The following is a 21,294-nucleotide window of genomic DNA, read 5'->3' on the forward strand; positions in this document are numbered from 1 at the left end:
CAGGTCTTGTATGTGTAGCTTCATCGAAACTAAGCTCTTAACAGTTCAACCTGTACCCTCGCACGACCGGAGTTCCGCATCGACATTCCAAACTCATGGATTCAAACTCGAGTATTTTGCTAACGGTTGCATCCCCTTTTTTCCATTTCTACACCAGTAGCAGTATCTGGAGAAGCTGTTTATTATTTGTGATTTTTGAAATACCCTCCTGAGTCCTGACATACACATTTCATCACGTTTTGGTCTTTTCATGCCTGTTCTTTGAAGGTGAATATCTTATCTTATTCATCACAGTAAAGATTGGTTTAAAAGATCCGTCAGACGTCATTTAAAATTCTTGCCTAACAACGTGAGGCTTTCAGGCTCGTTTAATATTTTAGAATTTCTCGTTGGTTGTGGAAACCCCTTGCATATTTCTATACAATTTATGTAGACAACATTAATAGTGCAGAAAGTTTCAAATTTTGCATGTTATGGCAATAATAATTAGTTCGAGTATATCAACGGCTTGCTTTATCTGACCATGTTTTAAATTATTTTTGTCCAAACAATGCTGGCAAAAAGGTCTCGAGGAAGAACACCAACACCTGGCCGGTATCAGGCTTGCGAGACAAAAGAGGTAGATACTAGTATCATTGTTTCTCTTGCGTTTTCTGGAAGTTCTTTATGACGTTTTCGAGTTATTTTTCCTTGATACTTTGAGCTTGTTAAAGTTTTAAATTATCATCTTGTCATTTATTCTTATATGGTGATCAACTTGCCAAACATATGAAGGACAAGGTCATAGACGATCTTGTAGCTACTCACCTCGATGAAATGATAGAGACTATCATTCAAGGGTAGACAAGGAAGATCCCGTTCTCGTTCTCCATATGGTAAGAGAAGTGATGATTATGACTTGTATAGGAGGCGCAAAGGGCACACCTTGTCTGGTGATGGCGGTGGTTATCGTAGATGAGAGACGAATGTTTATCCATATGGAAGAAGAAGCCCTAGTTATGACTGTGTAGGAGGGCATTCCTTGTATGGTGATACCATAGATGAATGAATGTGTGATCATTATAGTGCCGCCCTTCTATCTCATCTATCTTGAATGTTTATGTTAATGACATGCCCTGAACTTTTTTTTTGGCAATTAGATATGGTGATTTTTTAAGAAAAAATATAAAATAAATAAAATAAGAAAAACATTAAAATATGATTTTCTTAATTTTATTTGAAGATAAATTTCAATGTTTGTTTCCTGGCGGATTCCAACTGCCATCGCCAAACAACCGCTATCTTTTTACCGGATTTTGTTAAAATAATTCTCTTAATGATGGCGCGTGGTATAAACGATAGAGCTTGGCGTGTGGAGGGAAAATCCAGAAACAGCATTTCTATGAAATTCTGTAAATAGTGGATTTTTTTTAATTAATCACTGGTATCCTATTATTGACTAATTAATCCAGATCAGATACTGCAGAAGCGAGGACGATCTTTCAACCTAGTTTGCTTAATTCTCAAATGCTGATTCGAACTACTAACCTTGCTTAAGGCACTTAGTGTTTTGTCCCACTATACCAACGGTAAATAGTGGAATCTATATTTAAATGGAGGCTTGGAATTTGGAAAGTCTTCCATTCTTACTGAAAATCCTTTTCATACACGAAACAAAGCCAACCAATCAAAAATGAATTACAAAACTTTATTTTATCATTGAATTTTCACCTGGAAAATTATAGAATTCATTTTCGGTTGAAGTTTCAATCCACAGGTGATTGCATATCCTTTTTCTTCTTCTTCTTTTGGAATTTGGCTTATTGTTTATTGATTAAATTATGATTATCCCTAGTGTTTTACTAAGAAGAAGTTGATTTTATTTTCTCAACGTTATGAAATTTAGTTGTTTGTGTTGTGGTTATAGGTTTTGCGTAGGATATTGATTTTGTTTGTTTAGATTATTTGGCAGTTTCTCTATTTACTTATCGTTTTGATTGTTTCCATGCTAGTTTGATATTGATTAATTTTTTTAGGTGCTAGATGATGAAGAGAACTGAAGGCGATTGATTCTTGACTGATTTCTTACTGTATTTACCTGTTTTATATCTCGTTATTGTTTCACCACATAGATCAATTAAACCTCGTCTAAAGAAATTGTGCTTTGACTAGAAATTTGAGATTCAGACAATCCTTGATTGTTACAGAGCTCCTACTCTTTTACTTTGTCATGTTATCAGAATCTGGTTTGGTTTTCAGTTGACTTGATTGGTCTGTTTTGATGAATTCCTGCTGAAACCTGAAAGCCTGGATATGGAATTATAAAAGGACAATTGAACAGAGTGGGAGGGGGAAGTTTCTAATGGTGTTTGTGTTTGACAATTAGTAATGACTGTTGCTTTTGTTTTTACATATACAATTCTGCTATTAGATTTTCAGAATATAGGAATGCTTGTAGTATGTGATGTAAAGACTACCAGGCAGTTTGACTTTGGTTTGGGCTATTGTCTCATGTCTGTGTATTCTATTATTGGTTTGCTTGTTTATGGCAAGTGTGAGTGAGAAGCCATAAGTAATTGCCACTTTCTTTTCGGATTTACTTTTGCTCGGAAAACTTCATGCTGTTCATTAATTTTCAGGAACTATCTATCAGAAATTATGTGTTTGTATACGGGTGTGGTACATCTAACTGCTTCTAACTTTTTTGTATCTACAATATTTTTCTCATTTTCATGTGGCATTTTGCATGAATATGGTTTACTGAATGAAATAGTTTGCTTTTCATATCTGCAAGAGTGATTTAGTGTTTTTCTTGTAACAGATTTCTCTCCTTGTGATGTGTGGAATTCTAATGTACGAAGCACTAGTACTGTTATATGCGTAAGTAAAAGGAATGGGGGGTTGTTGCTGTTGTTGCTCTTCTAGAGGAGTTGGAAATAGTGCACCGGCATATTATTATGTTAGTACAATTTCTTCCTCCATGGAATTGTTTTCTCCATTTTTTGCTTTTATTTTCTTTTTCAGCCTAGTTTCTCAACCTCATTTTCATGGTGCAATTGAGTTGGTATGTCCTGAATTTGGCTTCAGCTCACCTCAAGTTCAGTGTAGAGTACTACGTATTTTATTAACTGCCACAATGCAAAATTTAGGGTGAATGTATGATTTGACTGAAAAAGAAGATAAACTGAACTCTCTTGTGCACTTGAGAGGATCAAGATGTCTTAAATGTGCTGAAATGCTGGGGCCTTTTCATTTTTATCTTTCCTTATGGTACTGAAAAAAATGAGTACTAGATCTTCTTGTTGACCTGTCTACTTTCATACTCATTATTATGATAAATGGATAACTTAAATATTTATCCAAAGATTACCATAGGAGACAACTATGTTGAACAAATTGTTTATCATATTGAAATCCTTTTCATCATCTTTGTTGAGTTGAACTTCCTTTTTTAACAGAACCCAAGAGCCTCCGATAGTCATGTGCCTTTGTCTTCTCGCAATGCTACTGCCTCTGCCCTCTCCTCCGGGCTGTTGGTTGACACAAATCTGGAGGTATCAGTTCCTCCAGTTCCATTCGATTCAGATTTTGTACATCCTCAAACTCCTTCATCTGCCCAAGGAATTCATAACAGTAAGGAATGAAGCAGTGCAAGCAACAAATATTGGTTCCTGTCAAGAAACGGTTGCTGTCAGTACTCAAAAAACTTCTATAAAATCTGAGGATGCAAAGGAATTGGACTGCAACGCACAAGCTACTACTGAACATGAGTCATCAAAGGGGCTAGAAGTAGAACTTTCAAACCCAGCTGAAGCAATTGAGTCTACAATGGAGGACGAAGATTGTTGTCCAACCTGTTTGGAAGGTATGTCTTTCCCTTGCAAATTATAAACTTCTCAGTCTCACTGCAAAAAAGGTGTGTTTTTGTTACTGCCCAACTTTTTTTTACTGTTCTTTCCTGCAGAATATGATGCAGAAAATCCAAAAATTATCACAAAATGCGAACATCATTTTCATCTTGCGTGTATTCTTGAATGGATGGAAAGAAGTGAGACATGTCCTGTGTGTTATAAGGTTTGTCTTGAAACTATTTTCATCTCTTATAAGTCAACAGGAACTATTGTACATAACCAAGGAGATAACAAGAAGGTTCTGATGCAGGAAATGATATTTGAGTTACCCACTGATTAGTTTCCTGGTGCTGGACTCAGGTTTGGCTGCTTGTAATTAAGTTTAGAGTGTGTTTGATAGCTGAAAAATATTTTCGAAAAATGTTTTTCTCATTTTCCTGTGTTTGATAGCCGGAAAATGTTTTCCTGTGTTTGATAGCCGGAAAATGTTCTCCGGGTTCATCTTTATGTAAAAATTTGATGTATGGACTAACGTCTCAACTTTTTTTCACCTGAAAAAAGGTAACGAACCTATTAAAATTCATACATGAATTCATTACAATTGATATAAAATGATTATTAACTAATCAAATTTTATATGAACATATAATTTTCAAAAATGTACAGATTATCATGTCTGCTATGTTTTTAGTGGTTTTATTACATCCATAGTGAAGTGATTAATGATTTGTATACAAATTCACTAATCTTGTGTTCAATTTAGACAGACAAGTTCAAAGACCAAACTACCTGCAAAGTCCGAAAGTTCATTTAAAATATGGGAGGTTTAAGACAAAAATATTATTAGAACCTAATTCGAAAAGATAATTAAGCTCGTTTTAGATATGGGGCAATATAATAATTTCTTAATTGTTATTTGATTTCACTATCGATATAATTAATTTATTAATTGATTAATTTGAACACGTAGTATCATGATTTATTGTGAGATTATAGTTCCAACTTAGCTTATCTATAGTATCATGATTTGAACTTGACTATATCTCATTTTATTAGACTAGATGATTATAAAAATTAATTCTTGATTAACTAATTACACTAATTCGAGAATAATAAAGATTAAAATATAGTGCTTAAAAAGTTCGAATTACATTGCCAACGGAATCTTGTGCCCCAAAATGTTGTGTTTCTTCATTGTACCTTCATAGTGGTAATGAACTAGTTAAAGGATATGAACTATATTTCTATCAGCAAGCAGGCCCTTATAGCTCAGCAGTAGAGCGTCAGTCTTGTAAACTGAAGGTCCGTAGTTCAATTCTGCGTGAGGGCATTGGTTTTTGATCACATAAGATCACGAATATTTAATTTTGTCGGCTCATTTCTCGTTTGTCATTACCTACCAGTGTTGATTCTCTTTCTCAGTCTAACATAACATGATTTGCCTTGACGATGAAACCTCAGCTTATTGACTTTTACACGACAGACCCAAAACTATATTATATTTACTGATTTAAATACGCTACTAAACGAAATTAACGTAATTAATGTGTTTCTTCAAGAAAAATATCGAATACTTTTGTATTTTAGTTATAAAGACATGACACGTTTCGGCTTCGTGAGAAGAATATTCGCATACAGATGTCACGTTCCAAGATTTGGACCGTTTCTCAGCCTCAAAGGGCATGACCTGACGCAGGCACCAAGTCACGGCACGATGTTAAAAGAGAGTTACTATTTCTACCAACAACCAACCAGTTACTTTAGTAGAATAAGAAATTAGATTTTTTTTTAAGTAATGTCAAAAGTTTAAATCGATTATGAATGAAATAAATTAAATTTTATAATATTTGATTTAAATAATCGATTAATAAATTAAATACAATTATTAGTAAAATATTATTATTTTTGATGGCCTACGAAAGCCGAGGAAAGGGGAGCTTAGGTCAACGGTCATCTAAACCCCCCAGATATACAATACTACCCCTGATTGAATCGGCCGTCGTTTTATTTCGGCACATGGCGAATAGCACGTGTCCACCATCTATGACTATGACCATTTCAAAGTCATCCATTTTCTTGTTCTTCTGCCCCAAGTCTCTTTCTCTTTGCCCAAGTTAGGTATCAGGTCCTATCTTCATCTTCACCCCTTCCCCTTTGTGGGTTTTTCTTATTTATTAAAATATCATTCCAACAATAATTATTTTTTAGATTAACATTTATTTCAAATTATTTTTAAGATTATTATTTCTTTTATGTCGCGATGGTAAAAGTAAATCACGTCAAATATATTTTTATGTCCATGTAACGGTGAAATTGTAAGAATATTACTGTATAAAAATTCTATAAATATACATGTCTCAGTCAATAATTTTACAAGTCAAACAATAGTGACAATATATATATTAATTTTTTCTTCGTTTACTTAATGATTATATGTTTGAAAGAATATATTTAAATACTCTAAAGAATTACATTTAAGCGCATTTTGAAAAGTAATCTTTACAAGAGAGTACTAACCCTTTATTTTATATACTTTATTTAGAGATGAAATAATTATTCTTTTAACCCTTAACACCACACGTAATTAGGGACTTAGCTAAAAATATGATTGTGATTGTGATGCCATCCTTTTTCTTGACCTAAAATGTCGACTTAAAAGTTCCAATTTCAATAATTAGGAAATAAGTATGACAAAAAATAAAGAAACTTAATAACACAACTTCTTGAAAGCCATGCTTTACAACATAAGATGATGAAGACGACGATGTTATTGTTGGTCAAAAAGGATGGCATTTGGCTTTCCAGTTATATGTGCACCTCTCTTAATTAATAATTAAAATTTTAATGCGATTGAATTATTCTTTATTTTGGATAATTAAATGAATAATAAAAAATATATATGGTTTAAAAAAAATTAAATTAATAATTGATCTTTACTACCAATAATGTTATATTTCGAGTTGGGTCAAATCATATTTAGATTTGATTTTAAAAGTTTGATCGAATTTGTATCAGATGAAGTCATCGTTAAACTCAGATCAAATTAAATTTCAGATAGATAATACATATTTTTAAATCGAGTCGAATTGATTGAAAAATTAATTTAACCTTATCGGTGCCCATCCCTAATGGACTAATGGTGGTGGGGACCGAGGGGGAGTTGGTCGAAGTGGCAGGTAAAAGGGTCGAATTTTCGAGGAAGTCTTTGGATGGAAAAATTACTAGATGGATCCTTTTCTTTATTACTTAATTTATTATATGCGGTAGCGCACGAAACCCAATCAACACGTGGATGCCCACACGTGCACACCCTCCACAACCACTTTATTACATCTGATTTCACCTCCCTACCAACATTAATATAACAATTAAATTTTACACCTATCTTCTCTGTATTTTATGATTGTTTCTATAAAATATTTTATTAAATAAACAAAGTAATAAATATTTTTTAATTCATTTTACAAGAATATGCGTATGATGAAATTTTAAAGTAATAATTAGCTTATCATATATTATAATTAAGCCTCAAAAATTAACAATCATAATAATATATAGGATGTGAACGAAAGGGCGTTTAAGTAAATAGAGCTAAACCTCGGGCAATTTATGAACCTGACCTAAGTTCGGGTCTTTTTCGTTAATCACGTCGAAATCTTAGAAAACTTGGTGATTGTCGTGTTTGACCTCGATAGTCTTTGCTTTGCATTTTATACAAGATCAATTAGGGATGTCTAAAGTACGACAAACATAATATATAGTTAAGGGTTAGACGACATGCAAACAGAAGGCAGAGAACAAGAAGAACAGAGAGCCACAAAGAAAGTAAAGAATCGTGAAAGAATAGTGGACGATCCTGAAAACTCCCAAACAACGGACAGTATGCAAACAGAGGATGAGACCCAAGATAATGTTAATGCAACCAAAGAACGTCCCAATAGCTCGACGATGACCACTTATGCTGAGATGGCTGCTAGAGGATCGTCGATGAACAAGAATCCACCTGTCATGATGCCAGAAGAAGAAATAGTTTATCAAGAAGGAGATGTTGCTATGGATTTATCGGGTGACTATCCTAAAATAAGTTTCTCTAACCGTATCCATGAATTGATTGACATAAATATGAAGCAAGTTATCATCACCAGATTACTGGGAAAAAAGATAGGTTATAAGGCGCTGGTTTACAGGATACATGCTTTATGGAGACCGTTAGGTAACTTCAACTTGATTGATCTCGATAATGACTACTTTCTAGTGAAATTTGAAAATCTTAAAGATTATACGAGAGTTCTCACGGAGGGCCCCTGGATGACCTATGGAAGTTACCTGACAGTGCAACATTGGTCTAGAAACTTTCCCACTACTGAAAAGCATAATTCTCATGTTATCGCCTGGGTGAGACTTCCCGGTTTACCCTACAGGTACTATAATAATGTTCTAATCAGGACTATTGCGAATATTATTGGAAAAGTCATCAAAATAGATTATAATACCAAAGTTGGAGAAAGAGGCAAGTTTGCTAGAATTGCGATTGTGATTGACTTAAACAAACCTTTTATTCTATGTGTGGGAATAGATGATTTTATCCAAAATATCGAATATGAAGGTCTCCAACAAATCTGCTTCAAATGTGGTACCTATGAGCATGCAAAAGAATCCTGTCAGATTAACCAAGAAGACAAACAGATGAAAACTAGCAACACCGATAATGGAATCGAAGAACAGTCAAATACTGAAAGCAGCAAGGATAACCCTTTAGGCCCTTGGATGGTTGTTCAACCAAGAGGAAGATTCAATAGAAATCAAAGATCTCAGTTTAAAAACAAAGAAGCAGAAGAAATATCAAACAAAGGTTCCAGATTTACCCCTCTTTGTGAGGAACTATTGGAGGAAGGCACTAGTGATAAAAACAAAGGAAAATATCTGATAAACATGGAAGCTGATATACAAAACATGCTACTAAAATGACTACTCCAGTGAATCAGAAGAATATCATAACAAGAAATAGAGGAAATATGAGAAATAATGGCATGGTAAACATAGCAGAAGAAGTTACTGACCAAACCCAGAAGAGTAATGTTACTACTATCCCTGAATTTGGAATTACTTCATTAATCGATGTACCAATAACTGAAGGAGGAATGACAGCTGATAAGGATCAACCCAAGGAACGGAATTTAACTAGAATACAAGTCATGGCAAAGGAAGGCGCCCTTATAAAAGAACACAATTTTCTGTGGGAAATAGCTCACATACTGCAATAACCATTCAAGAAGACAATAACAACCAAAAACCCACATCTATATGGCATTTCAACAGAAAGCCTAATCTGATCTCTCGCATTACAAACAAAGGCCTTAAAATTAGAAAATCCAAAACTTCTATCAACCCTAACATTCCTTTACTTTCGGAATGGAACCAAGATAATTCTTCTATTTCTGAGAATTTAGCCCCTCCTGATAATACCACTCCTACTGAAAGCCAGAACCAAATGTTTGTTCATGTTGATCAGAGCAAATTGCAAGAAATAGAACATAAAGAAAAGGAGCAGACACAAAGTAACTGTCCCTAGTCTCTTTGTTTATGAATATCTTGTTCTGGAATACTCAAGGTGTAGTTAAACCCACTTTTAGAAGACATTTCAATGATTGTGTGAATAAGCACAAGCTTAAGATTATTGCTCTTATGAAAACTCATACAAGTGGCACTAAAGCTGATAGAATCATCAATAACATGGGTTTTAATAATACTTTTAGAGTTGAAGCTCGGGGCCACAGTAGTGGTATCTGGGTGATTTGGGATAACTATTTAAAGTAAAAATTTTGAGCATTTTTAATCAGGATGTTCATGTTTGTTTTAAAGGTTTGAACAACATCAGTTGAAACTACCTTACAACTGTTTATGCTATTCCCAATCCTATCATTCGAGGTAAATTATGGGATCTCCTGGATAATCTGAAACCCAGTAATGATGAACCCTGGATCCTAGGAGGGGACTTCAATTGCATTTTGAGAGATGAAGAAAGAATTGGTGGAAGTTGTCATTTCAGAGGAGGGAGTAAAAACTTCCAGGATTTTATTTTCAACAATGAATTATTAGAAGTCAGTTACCAAGGGGATGACTTTACTTGGAGGCGAGGTAATCTTTGGTAACGTCTTGATAGGTGCATTATGAATATAAAGTGGCTTGATCTGTTCTCAGACACTAGAATTCTTCACCTTGACAGAATTGGTTCTGACCACTGTCCTATTTTAATCTGTACTTATAACAACCCTGATGAAAATAAGAATAAACCGTTTAGATTTGTGGCAGCTTGGTTGGAACACCCTGAATTTGAACAGTTCCTTAAAGATGAATGGGCCAAAAAGAAAAGTCTTATGGATAGTCTCGACCTTGTCAAACAGAGTATTAAAACTTGGAACAAAGAAATATTTGGTAGCATCAACCAAAAAAAGAAAAGAATTCTTGCTAGATTGAAGGGTATTGATAAAGCTTTACGTAGATATAATTCTGAATTTTTGACAGCTCTCGAATATGATCTCAAAGCTGAACTTGACACCATTTTAAGACATGAAGAACTGATGTGGGCTCAGAGGGCGAAATGCAAGTGGATTAATTATGGAGACAAAAACACCAAATACTTCCATTCCTATGTAATCACTAAAGGTAGAAGAAAACTTATAACTACCCTCAAAACAGATTCTGATACATGGTGTAAAGATCAAGATATGCTCAAAACTCATGTCAATGAGTTCTATGAGAATTTGTACACTAAGGACCCAACAGTCAGACGTTCACTTGAAAACAATAGGCTTTTTCTTAGTTTGAACCATGATCAATGGAACTGGCTGAACAGACTGTTTGATAATAATGAAATAAAAGAAGCTCTATTCAGTATGGGTCCTCTTAAAGCGCCTGGTGTTGATGGCTTCCATGCTATTTTCTTTCAGAATAATTGGGAAATTGTCGGGGGGAAAGTTTGCTCGTTAGTCAAACATTGTCTGAATGGTGGTCAGATTAATGAAGCCCTTAATAGAACTAGTATGGTTCTTCTGCCTAAGGTTGAAAAACCCGAGAGAATTAACCAGTTTAGACCAATTAGTCTTTGCCAAGTGACCAACAAAATTATTACGAAAGTCATTGTCAATAGACTCAAGCCTATTCTCCCTACTATGATTTCGAATAGCCAAACGAGCTTCATCCCGGGAAGAGTTATTATTGACAATATTGTGTTAGCTCAAAAAGTGATTCAATCGATGAAAAAGAAGAAAGGTAAAATAGGTTGGTTGGCCATCAAGTTAGACCTAGAAAAAGCCTACGACAGATTAGATTGGTCTTTTATAAAAGAGAGCATTGAGAAGATGGGTATGCCCAATAAAATCATAGTGGCCATTATGAATTGCATTACATCAATGTCTATTCAAATTAATTGGAATGGTGAACTTACTGAACCGTTTAAACCTTCTCGGGGCATTAGACAAGGGGATCCTATCTCACTGTATCTGTTTGTCATATGTATGGAAAGATTGGCTCAGGAAATTGCCTTATTGGTTAAGCAAGGAAAGTGGAAACCCATTAATCTATCTAGAAATGGTCCTGACTTATCTCACCTATTTTTTGCAGATGATCTCATCCTCTTTGCAAAAGCTGACATCAACCAAATTGGACTAATCCAGAACACTCTCAATAATTTCTGCATTAGCTCTGGGCAGAAAATTGGATTCCAAAAATCCAACATCTATTACTCAAAGAATGTCAATGCACAAACCAGGAATAGTTTAACAAATTTAATTAGCATCAAAGAAGTAGAGAATCTTGGAAAGTACCTGTGTGTTCCTCTTTTTCACAACAGGATCAATAAATGCACTTACAACAGCATCACTCAAAAAGTCAAAGATAGACTCTCAGGTTGGAAAGCCAGATCCTTATCATTAGCTGGAAGAATTATCCTAGCCAAATCTGTCATAAATTCGATCCCTGTATATACCATGCAATCGATTTTACTTCCCAAAAGAACATGCAAGGAACTTGAAAAACATACAAGAAACTTCATTTGGGGAAATACAAATGATCAGAAGGGAATTCACCTTGTCAATTGGGAGAACCTCTGTAAACCGATCAAAGGAGGGGGTCAAGGCGTGAAAATCTAAGAATTTAAAATGAGGCATTTATTTTTAAACTAGCCTACAAACTAACTACTCGTACTGATCTTTTATGGGTGCAGGTTATGAGAAGCAAGTACAAGATACAAGATACTCTCCATGAAGAACTGGGGAAAAGAGGAGGATCACCTCTATGGAAACACATATGTTCAGTTTGGTCTAAATTCAAACAAAACATTTGCTAGAATATTGGAAATGGCAACCAGGTTAAATTCTGGCATGATATATGGGTTGACAACAAAGGCCCTTTATCTAGACTCTGTAATCGACCGATTGATGTAGAAAATGACATGACTAAAGTTAAGGACATGATCAACCAACATGGCAACTAGGATTGGGGAAAACTTACAACGCTTCTGCCTAATCAAGCTATTAACATGCTCAGAGCCACACTTCCCCCAGCTGAAGAAAGTATTGAAGATTCACCGGGATGGATCCTTTCTGAGAAAAAGATTTTCACTGTTAGATCGACTTACAACTGGATAGCTAATTTCAACAGCAATATGGAAGAAAAGTTTTGGGAAATCATTGCAAGCCTAAAAAACATTCCCAGAGTCAATACCTTTCTATGGTTGATTGGAAGAAACAACTTATTAACCAATTCAAAAAGAGCGAGAAGACATATGTATTTGGAAGAAAGTTGCCCTATATGCCACTATGAAACAGAAGACATCAATCATATTCTAAGATACTGTCCTAAGAAGTTATCAATTTGGACAGATTTGATAGACCCCCAAAAGATAAACAATTTCCTAAGCTGTAACCTTAAGGCTTGGATTGTGGAAAACCTCCAAACAACCCAGTCCCCATCAACAAGAATTGAAAACTGGCCTATATTCTTCAGTTCGGTTTTATGGTACACATGGAAGAGAAGAAATCAAATCATTTTTGACCCAGAGATGATTGAGAGGGAATCGATTGTCCAACAAGCTAAAAGGCTAACCCTTGAGGTACAAAATCTGATTCCTACCAATACTACCAGATTACAAAGCAGAGATAAAGACAGAATTGGATGGCAAAAACCAGCGATTAACTACTGTAAAATCAATACGGATTGAGCCAGAAGATATAATACGGGAGATACTAGTTGTGGGGTTGTTGCTAGAGACTGTAATGGAAACTGGATTTGGGGTTTTAGGAAAAAAATATGGATTTGCTCTATTTTGGAAGCAGAACTATGGGGCATTTACGAAGGCTTGAGAATTGCTTGGATGAGGGGAGAAAGGAAAGTTATTTTTGAATCAGATCAAGAGCAAATCGATCGAGCACAGGAAACTTACGATTCTGCAGCATATTGGAAAATTACTTGAAAGAAACTGGGAAGTTGATCTGAAACATATACCTAGAGAGGCAAATCGCGTAGCAGATTTAATCACAAAACAGATGTGGAAGCACCATGAAGACACCAACTTTCTGAAAGAGTACCCCAAGGAAGCTGAGGAGCTGCTGATAGAGGACAAGACGAGAAGTTAGGCGGCCTTTTTTCCTTTTCAACAAAAAAAACATAATATATAGTTAGGAAAATACGATGTCGAAAATATTAATATCTTTTTAATATTTTCGGTAAAATACTATCTAAAATATTATTTTTTCTATCGAAAATGTTAATATTTGATGCTACCTAAAATGTTTAACATTTCCGGTAAAGCCTTACCTAAAACATTATTTTTTATACCGGAAATGTTAATATTGGACGCAACCTAAAATATTATTTTTTTCTACCGAAAATTAAGTAGCGAAATTAACATTTCCGATAAAAAATAATATTTTAAGTAACGCTTTATAAAAAATATTAAAAAATATTAACATTTCCGATAATATATTTTTTTAGTTGTATATTAAGACTGTCGTACAACAGAATTAATCGATCAATTATTTACAATAAAAATTTGAGAAAATAACCTCAGTGACCGAAAATGCCTTATAATATATGATTTTAACCAGTTTTTTTTGGATTTTCTAAAATGACCAACAAAATCGCAACGCGAACTCTAATTTTTCAACTCAGTTTTCAAATTCGTAACGCGAATATCCCGATTTGCAACTCGATTTTGAAAAATGTGTTGCGATAGTTAAAATGTGTTGCGAGAGCTTGAAAAACGTGTTGTTGTGATAGTGAAAAAGTGTTGCGATAATGAAAAATCCAAAATAAGTTTACATTTTAACTATTCCAAATTCACGTGGAGTTTGAAACAATAAAGAATGTGTTGTGATAGTGTATAAGATTCCCAAGCCATTTGTAAGATCTTAGTTTGAAACAATAAAGAATGTGTTGCGATAGTGTAAAAGATTCCCAAGTGTTGGCAATGCTCAATCCCACATAGTATTAGAAACACTATTGGGAATGAGTATTTAAGGCTTGGATTTCCCACTTCCTTGTTGAGTGGAAGAGAACAAGTGGGACTCTCGAACACCGTCGCCGCCGCCGCCGTCCCGTCCCGTCTCAGGTCGGGTCGTGGTCGTGGTAATACGTGTATTCGACACGTCCGCGCGGATACTATCTTTTTAGATAAAATTCTTAAGAAACAAATGCAATACCACCGGTCGTTGCGATTTTAGAAGACTATCGCAACGAATTTGGAAAATCGCAACGTGAACTTCGACTATCGCAACGAATTTGAAAAATCGCAACGCGAACTTTGAACATGAACTTCGACTATCGCAACGAATTTAGAAAATCGCAACGCGAACTTCGACTATCGCAACGAATTTGGAAAATCGCAACGCGAACTTCGAACCTGAACTTAGACTATCGCAACGCGAACTTCGGCTATCTCAACGTGAACTTGGACTATCGCAACGAATTTGGAAAATCGCAACGCGAACTTCGACTATCGCAACGTGAACTTGGACTATCGCAACGAATTTGGACTAACGTAAATTTGGAAAATCGCAACGCGAACTTGGACTATCGTAAAATCACGTTGCGAATTTAGAAACTAAGTTGAAAAATTAGAGTTCGCGTTGCGAATTTAAGATCACATTGCGATTTTGTTAGTCATTTTGGTAAATCCAAAATAAAATTGGTTAAAATCGTATATTATAAGACATTTTCGGTCGCTGAGGTTATTTTTTCTAAAAATTTTCATTAACATTCACGGATAAAATATATAATTCTATAAAAATATGAAAGTGAGATTTAGATTTAAGAGTTCCAAGATTTGATATATATATTTCATTTTTGATTCCACCACGAAAGCTTCTTCTATAAATCACAGTTTCCTTCTTGACATTTTCTCTCTCGTTTTTTTTTTCTCGAGAAAATTTAACAATTCCGAAAGGAAGATAGTTTTGAGCTGTTTGGCTCACCAGAAAAAAAAAATAGAAAAAAGAAGTAGAAATGAGGGGCGCTAATGGAGAATCTAGAGCTATGAATAGCCCTTCGGAGACTATATATGCTGCTGCTAACGCGATCGCTTCAGCTGAGAATCGTGTTCCACAATATACTGGTCAGGTAAAAATTTTATTTTCCTTTTTATGTATGTTTAATACTGTTGTTTTCATTGACTTGATTGTTTTAATTGAATTTATTTCGATTTGGTTGAGCTCCAGATACGTTTTAAGCTACTTTGATATTCATTTCGTGATATGTTTTTGCATATTATATTTCTTCCCTTTTTGTTCTTTGATTATATTATATGCTGATTTAGTGAACTTATATCTTTAATCAAATTTAGCCTCCTTTTTTTGGCTTAACAAATGGTAAGTTAAATGCTTGTGATTTTAGGCTTAGATTTATTGAAGGCTGACTTGTTCCTGAATCAAAAGCCTTTCAGTGTTGCTTGTGTTTAGGGATACTTAGGTTTAGAAGTTGCAGTTTTTGCTTTTATAAATTGTTTTTTGGTACTTCAAAACATACAGGTTTTTTATTTTTTGGACTTGGCAGTTCTATAATCTGAGAATAGTCATTGTTGATGAAACAGTGCTAATTAGTATATATCATAATTTTTGGTTCCTTATTTACCCTGAAAACACCTTGCATTTAGATGATCTTCCTCATGCCTTATTTCGAGTTTTACTTTCATTAAGCGAAGTTCCTAAAAGAAACAAAAGAAGAGTAGAGCCAAGCTGATACTGTAAAATGTGGAACTTAGATATAGTTGCTAATTGTACTAGGGAATCTTTGATATGGCCATGACATGGGTATAGCTAATTAGATGGTTTCAGATTTGTTGGGATTTTGAAAAAGTATAAACTTCTGTAAATCTTAAGATCATGAGAACATCCAAATTCAAGGTGGATGGCTAGTGATTCTGAATAATAAACTGCTTTGTTCTGCCCCTAGGTAAGATTTCCATGTACTGGAGGTCTAGTTGAAAAGGTTCGGAATACTTAAACAAGGGGTGGGAAGTGCCTCTGCTCCTTGACCCAAACTTAGATGTTAAAAGGGCAGATTTAAATGGGTTATCTTCTAAGTTAAAAGCTTTGAAATGGAAAAAGATGCCACAAGCTCATATACTTTCTGCCAAATAACCTTTGAGCTTATATACTTTAGTATGTTTCATTACTTGATACACTTTGGAAAAGTTCGATGAGGATTGGTTGTATTTTTGCTGTAATATGGCTTTATGTCTTTTAGAACAAAAGTTTTCATTAATCGTACCTGTCACTTATTTGATTTCTTCTAGCTACCTAAGAATTTGGTGCGATCTCCTGTAATAATGCATTTTATCTTAACGTTCAGAAGAAAAGATGGGGTGGTTTCTGGAGCAAATATTGGTGCTTTGGATCTTTCAAACAAAAAAAGCGAATTGGACCTGCTGTTCCTGTTTCTGAATCGAGTGCTTCCCATGCTAATGTGCCTGCTGCTGAAATTCCAACCCAAGCACCTGCCATGACACTTCCCTTTGTTGCACCACCCTCCTCTCCTGCTTCTTTCCTTCCATCTGAACCCCCCTCTGCTACTCAGTCTCCAGCTGGTGTAGTGTCTCTCACCTCCATATCTGCTAGTATGTACTCTCCAGGGCCTGCTTCTATATTTGCAATTGGTCCTTATGTTCATGAAACTCAGTTAGTTTCACCACCTGTTTTCTCAACCTTCACCACTGAACCATCAACTGCTCCCTTCACTCCTCCCCCCGAGTCGATGCACTTGACTACACCTTCCTCACCTGAGGTGCCATTTGCTCAGTTCCTTGGCCCCAACTTCCAGTTTGGAGAGGCTGGACAGAGATTCCCCATATACCACTATGAATTTCAGTCTTATCAGCTTCAACCTGGGAGCCCAGTTGGCCAATTGATCTCACCAAGTTCAGGAATCTCGGGTTCTGGCACATCATCTCCTTTCCCTGATTGTGATTTTGCTGCCGGTTTACGCTTTCCCGAGTTCCGGATGGGTGATCCTCCCAAGCTCTTCGACATTGATAAGCTTTCCAACCGTGAATGGGGATCATGTCATGGTTATGGGACTTTAACCCCAGATGCTACAACGTCCACACCTCGCGGTGGTTTTCTTCTGGGTAGACAGGTCTCTGAAACTGTATCACATCCGCATGTGGATAAACAAAACCCAACTGATCAGGTTGCAGTTAATCATCGACTCTCATTTGATTTGACTACCGGAGAAGTTATAAGAAGTGTGGAAACAGAGGCAGCAACACCATCTGAAGCCATGTCAGAATCTCTACAGAATGAAGCAACAAGAGAAAGAGAAGATAATACAACTAAGATGGTGGGTGATCATGAATGTCGTGTTGGTGAAACATCCAATGAAAGACCAGAGAAAGCTCCAGCAGATGGTGAAGGCACACCACACCACCGTGAGAACCAATGCCCAACACTTGGGTCAGCTAAAGAATTCAATTTTGACAATGATGATGGAGTTGATGCCCATAAGCCTATTGTTAGTTCTGATTGGTGGGCGAATGAGAAGGTAGCTGGAAAGAACGACAGTGTAGCCAAGAATTGGTCTTTCTTCCCCATGATGCAGCCAGGAGTTAGCTAACCGGTATGAATTTTAGTAGATGCCTTCTGATTTTCAAGTCGTTTTAAGAACTAGATGCGGTGTCGGTGATCCAAACAATTTAGTAACAGCAACAGGGAACAATTAATCAACCAAATCACAGGTAGCTTTAATGTTATTTTTTTTTACTCAGATGACGTATTGCATGAGGAATGTATTCGAGTCCTTCCCGACTAAAAGAAACAAGGTCTCAAGCATATTTTTGTTGTTTGAAGTATACATCTCCAATATAAGCAGATAGATATCATACCAAGTCTTTGATTTGTGCCCGCATATATGTAAAATATGAAAGAATTGCAGTTAAGGAAGTGAAATTTTTGTATGGTGGTAAATGTCTAGAATGCTGATATTTGCAAATTGATTGAATTATATTAGCTCCGGGGATAATTTCTAGTTATGCACTTGTGCTGATATTTCAGTTATCAGCATGTTTTTTTTTAGATCCATACTACATTCATTAATCTAATTTGCTTTGAAAAAAGTTCTATGTATACGCTTTAATTTAAAATTTAATCATAATATAAAAGTTTGTCTTAATTTGAACTTTAATATCCAGCAACAATCACTAATATCAAAAACAATCATCCATGTTTTCCTTAATAGAAGAAATACTTCTAAATAGCATTCGCGTTCCACAAATGAACCAAATGGATGGTCAAACATAAAAGTCTGCCCAGGTCGGAGTTTGACGGCTCGGTTAATCAGCTTAGGTTCATTCATTTAACGTTGAATATGCATTCTGGAGCTGGGATCTCATTTCTCTCTCTTACGCCAAATCAAACCAAGACTCTGTCGCCTTCTACAACACCTCAACAATCAGTCTCCCTTCCGCCCTTTTTATTCCCTTATTTGCCCACGTCTTCCATAAAAAAATCTAACAAAAAACCCAACATTCTCATACCTTTCCAAGAGTTTTGGGTGGTGAAAAATCATGTCATCGATTGCAACGCAGAGTTTGGAAACAGAACCGGAGTTAAACAGCAATGTCGTGTCGATCAACGTCGGCGGCCAGATTTTCCAAACCACCAAGCAGACCCTAACCCAAGCCGGCCCTAAATCCCTCCTTTCTCAAATTGCGGGAACGGGTTCGGACCGGTTCGTCGACCGAGACCCGGATCATTTTTCCCTCCTCCTCTCCCTCCTCCGTAGCGGTTCCCTTCCTTCCAAAGTCAAGGATTTCGACCTCCGTGACCTCATCGAAGAATCCAGATTCTATGGCCTTGAGTCCCTCTTGACCAGCTCTTTGACCAACCCTTCTCAGTTCGACGGTTTTGCCCTCCAAAAGTCGTCCGTATTGCCCTTAAACGGCCGTGACTGCCCTTCCGCGATCGCCTCGACGCCGCTTGGGTCCTTGCATGTTTCCCACGGTAGCAAGATCACGTCTTTCGATTGGTCGCTGACGAGAAAGTCAACGATTCTGACCCAATTCACAGCCGTCGATTCTTACTCGCTTTATCCCCGGATATCGCGGCGGCCGGGGCGACAGACTTTTCGGGGCTTCAGATTCTCGACCTCCATGGAGGGTGCGTCAAACAAGTTCTCAACTGGGAGAATTCGACCCGGTCTGGCTCCACGGTTCAAGCCATCGGTTCATCAGGCGAGTTCTTGTTTACCAGCTTTGAATCCAGTAGGAGAAACTCCAATTCTATCCTAGTTTATGATTTGAACAATTTGAACCCTGTTATTGAGATCGGGCATAGCGAGATTTTCGGGGCTGATCTTGATTCAGCCATCCCTGCTACAAAGCTAAAATGGGTTTCGAGTTATGGATTACTTATGGCATCCGGGTCACATAGCGGGTTATCGGGTGTGACAGGGAATATTAGGTTTTGGGATATAAGGTCTGGTAATGTGGTCTTTGATTTGAAGGAGAAAGTTGATTGCTTTGCCGATGTTTGTGTTTCCGATAATTTGAGTGTGCTCTTCAAGGTTGGAGTGAATTCCGGGGAGGTTTTTAATGCAGATTTGAGGCGTTTAGGGAGTGTGAATAATGATGCAGATGATGATAGTAATCCATGGATTTGTCTTGGGGATAGAAGGAAGGTTGTTAATGAGAAGAAAGAAGGGTTTGGATGCAAAATAGAGAGCCATGGAAATCAAGTGTTTTGCAGTAAAGGAGGGGATATCGAGTTGTGGTCGGAGGTCACGATGGGTTCAGAGAAGGCCAGTGAGGGTCAATTAAAGGGAAGGGTTTTTAGGAAGAATTTGATGGGGAGAGTGAAGGACACAGGAGGCTTGAGGATAACCAACTTGGCATTAGGTGGAAACAAGATGTTTGTGACTCGTAAGGATCAGCAAGCCGTTGAAATTTGGCAGGGTTCGACGATGAGGGGTTTTGATCTTTTGAGACTAGTAGCATCGAAGAATGTTGATAGAACTAGATCCGGTAAGCTATTTCTTAAATTATAATGTATTGTTTGATAGCTGCTGTAAATAGGACATGAACAAAAAGAAAATTCGTTTGTAGTTGTAGATTTGGTTATTGGTGATTGAATTCATATTATAGATTTCATGGGAAGATGCTGCCTTTGTTGTTTAGTCTATTAATGCCCTATCCAAGATGTGGTGAATTGCCATTACTGTTGTTGTTTATGATTGCCTTGGGATCCTGCTTCTTGTTGTCGTATGAAGTTTTATGCCTTTCATTCAATGGCTTCAAGTTCTCAGTTGAAACCTGCTGTACTAGAAAGTAGCAAGGAACTTGTCACCTAAGTAATTTTCTTTGAACCAATCTCTATGATGAGCAGAGGAACATACTTGTTTTGCTTTCTGAGGAAATACTAATTCTGTGCATCCCTCGATGGCACTGTTAAGGTTTAAGCTTAGAAGTTTCCCTTTCGGGCAACGAGAATCATTCAAACCAAGGATAAATCGATTAGTTGCCCCTTGAAAATTTCAAATTATCATATATTTTAGATATTGAATATTGGAAATGGTATGGAATTCCAACTCTTAAATAGGAAAAACAAACATGCAAAACGAAAGCCAACTATTTATAAGCACGCACAGAAGCTCATGTGAATTAACATATATATGCAAGAAAAAGGAGAACAATTTCCAGAAATATTCATCAAAGGAAACGCTTTCAAGAAAGTAGTGCTACCCATATACCCCTGCAAATACCCTTAACAATGGCTTCACACAAAACAGGACCAAACCATTGTCACTGTTTCGTTGGATCTAAAGTACAGATAATAATAATAGTTCCCATGTTCAGCTTCAAATTACATTCAATCATTGGGGACGTTGACCTCTCTGAAGAAAGTTCAAGTACGAAAAGCACTCCGTGCCTGGCATATATATGCACCTGCAAATCATGATAATTGATATGCAGGTCAAT

At 36.3% G+C, this 21,294-nt stretch overlaps 2 protein-coding genes, 1 long non-coding RNA gene, 1 other non-coding gene and 2 pseudogenes across 5 annotated transcripts; all 6 read left to right on the forward strand.

Annotated features, from left to right (window-relative positions):
* Positions 1-7: 7 nt before the first annotated feature.
* On the forward strand, positions 8-1,063 carry LOC120199705. Its single transcript, XR_005523475.1, has 3 exons — positions 8-267; positions 565-619; positions 775-1,063. It is a non-coding gene; the product is annotated as an uncharacterized LOC120199705 (long non-coding RNA).
* A 1,396-nt stretch (positions 1,064-2,459) lies between these two features.
* LOC120199704 lies at positions 2,460-4,247 on the forward strand (annotated as a pseudogene).
* An 841-nt stretch (positions 4,248-5,088) lies between these two features.
* Positions 5,089-5,160, forward strand: TRNAT-UGU. The gene has a single exon. It is a non-coding gene; the product is annotated as a tRNA-Thr (tRNA).
* A 2,447-nt stretch (positions 5,161-7,607) lies between these two features.
* LOC120199667 lies at positions 7,608-8,798 on the forward strand. The gene has a single exon (XM_039200694.1). The coding sequence runs from the start codon at positions 7,608-7,610 to the stop codon at positions 8,796-8,798; it is 1,191 nt and encodes a 396-aa protein (XP_039056625.1).
* Positions 8,799-15,167: 6,369 nt separating this feature from the next.
* Positions 15,168-18,163, forward strand: LOC120199710. 2 transcript variants are annotated; one of them, XM_039200725.1, is made up of 2 exons: positions 15,168-15,446; positions 16,677-18,163. In XM_039200725.1, exons 1-2 carry the CDS (start codon positions 15,333-15,335, stop codon positions 17,934-17,936), a joined length of 1,374 nt encoding a protein of 457 aa, XP_039056656.1. In that variant the 5' UTR covers positions 15,168-15,332; the 3' UTR covers positions 17,937-18,163. The 2 variants fall into 2 exon arrangements, with proteins under 2 accessions (XP_039056656.1, XP_039056657.1); XM_039200726.1 differs by lacking the exon at positions 15,168-15,446 and adding an exon at positions 16,483-16,599 and having other exon boundaries at positions 16,631-18,162.
* Positions 18,164-18,737: 574 nt separating this feature from the next.
* Positions 18,738-20,434, forward strand: LOC120199709 (annotated as a pseudogene).
* Positions 20,435-21,294: the final 860 nt, after the last annotated feature.

Source organism: Hibiscus syriacus, unplaced genomic scaffold, assembly GCF_006381635.1.
Source record: "Hibiscus syriacus cultivar Baekdansim isolate YM2019G1 unplaced genomic scaffold, ASM638163v2 tig00005465_pilon, whole genome shotgun sequence".
Lineage (NCBI taxonomy): Eukaryota > Viridiplantae > Streptophyta > Magnoliopsida > Malvales > Malvaceae > Hibiscus > Hibiscus syriacus.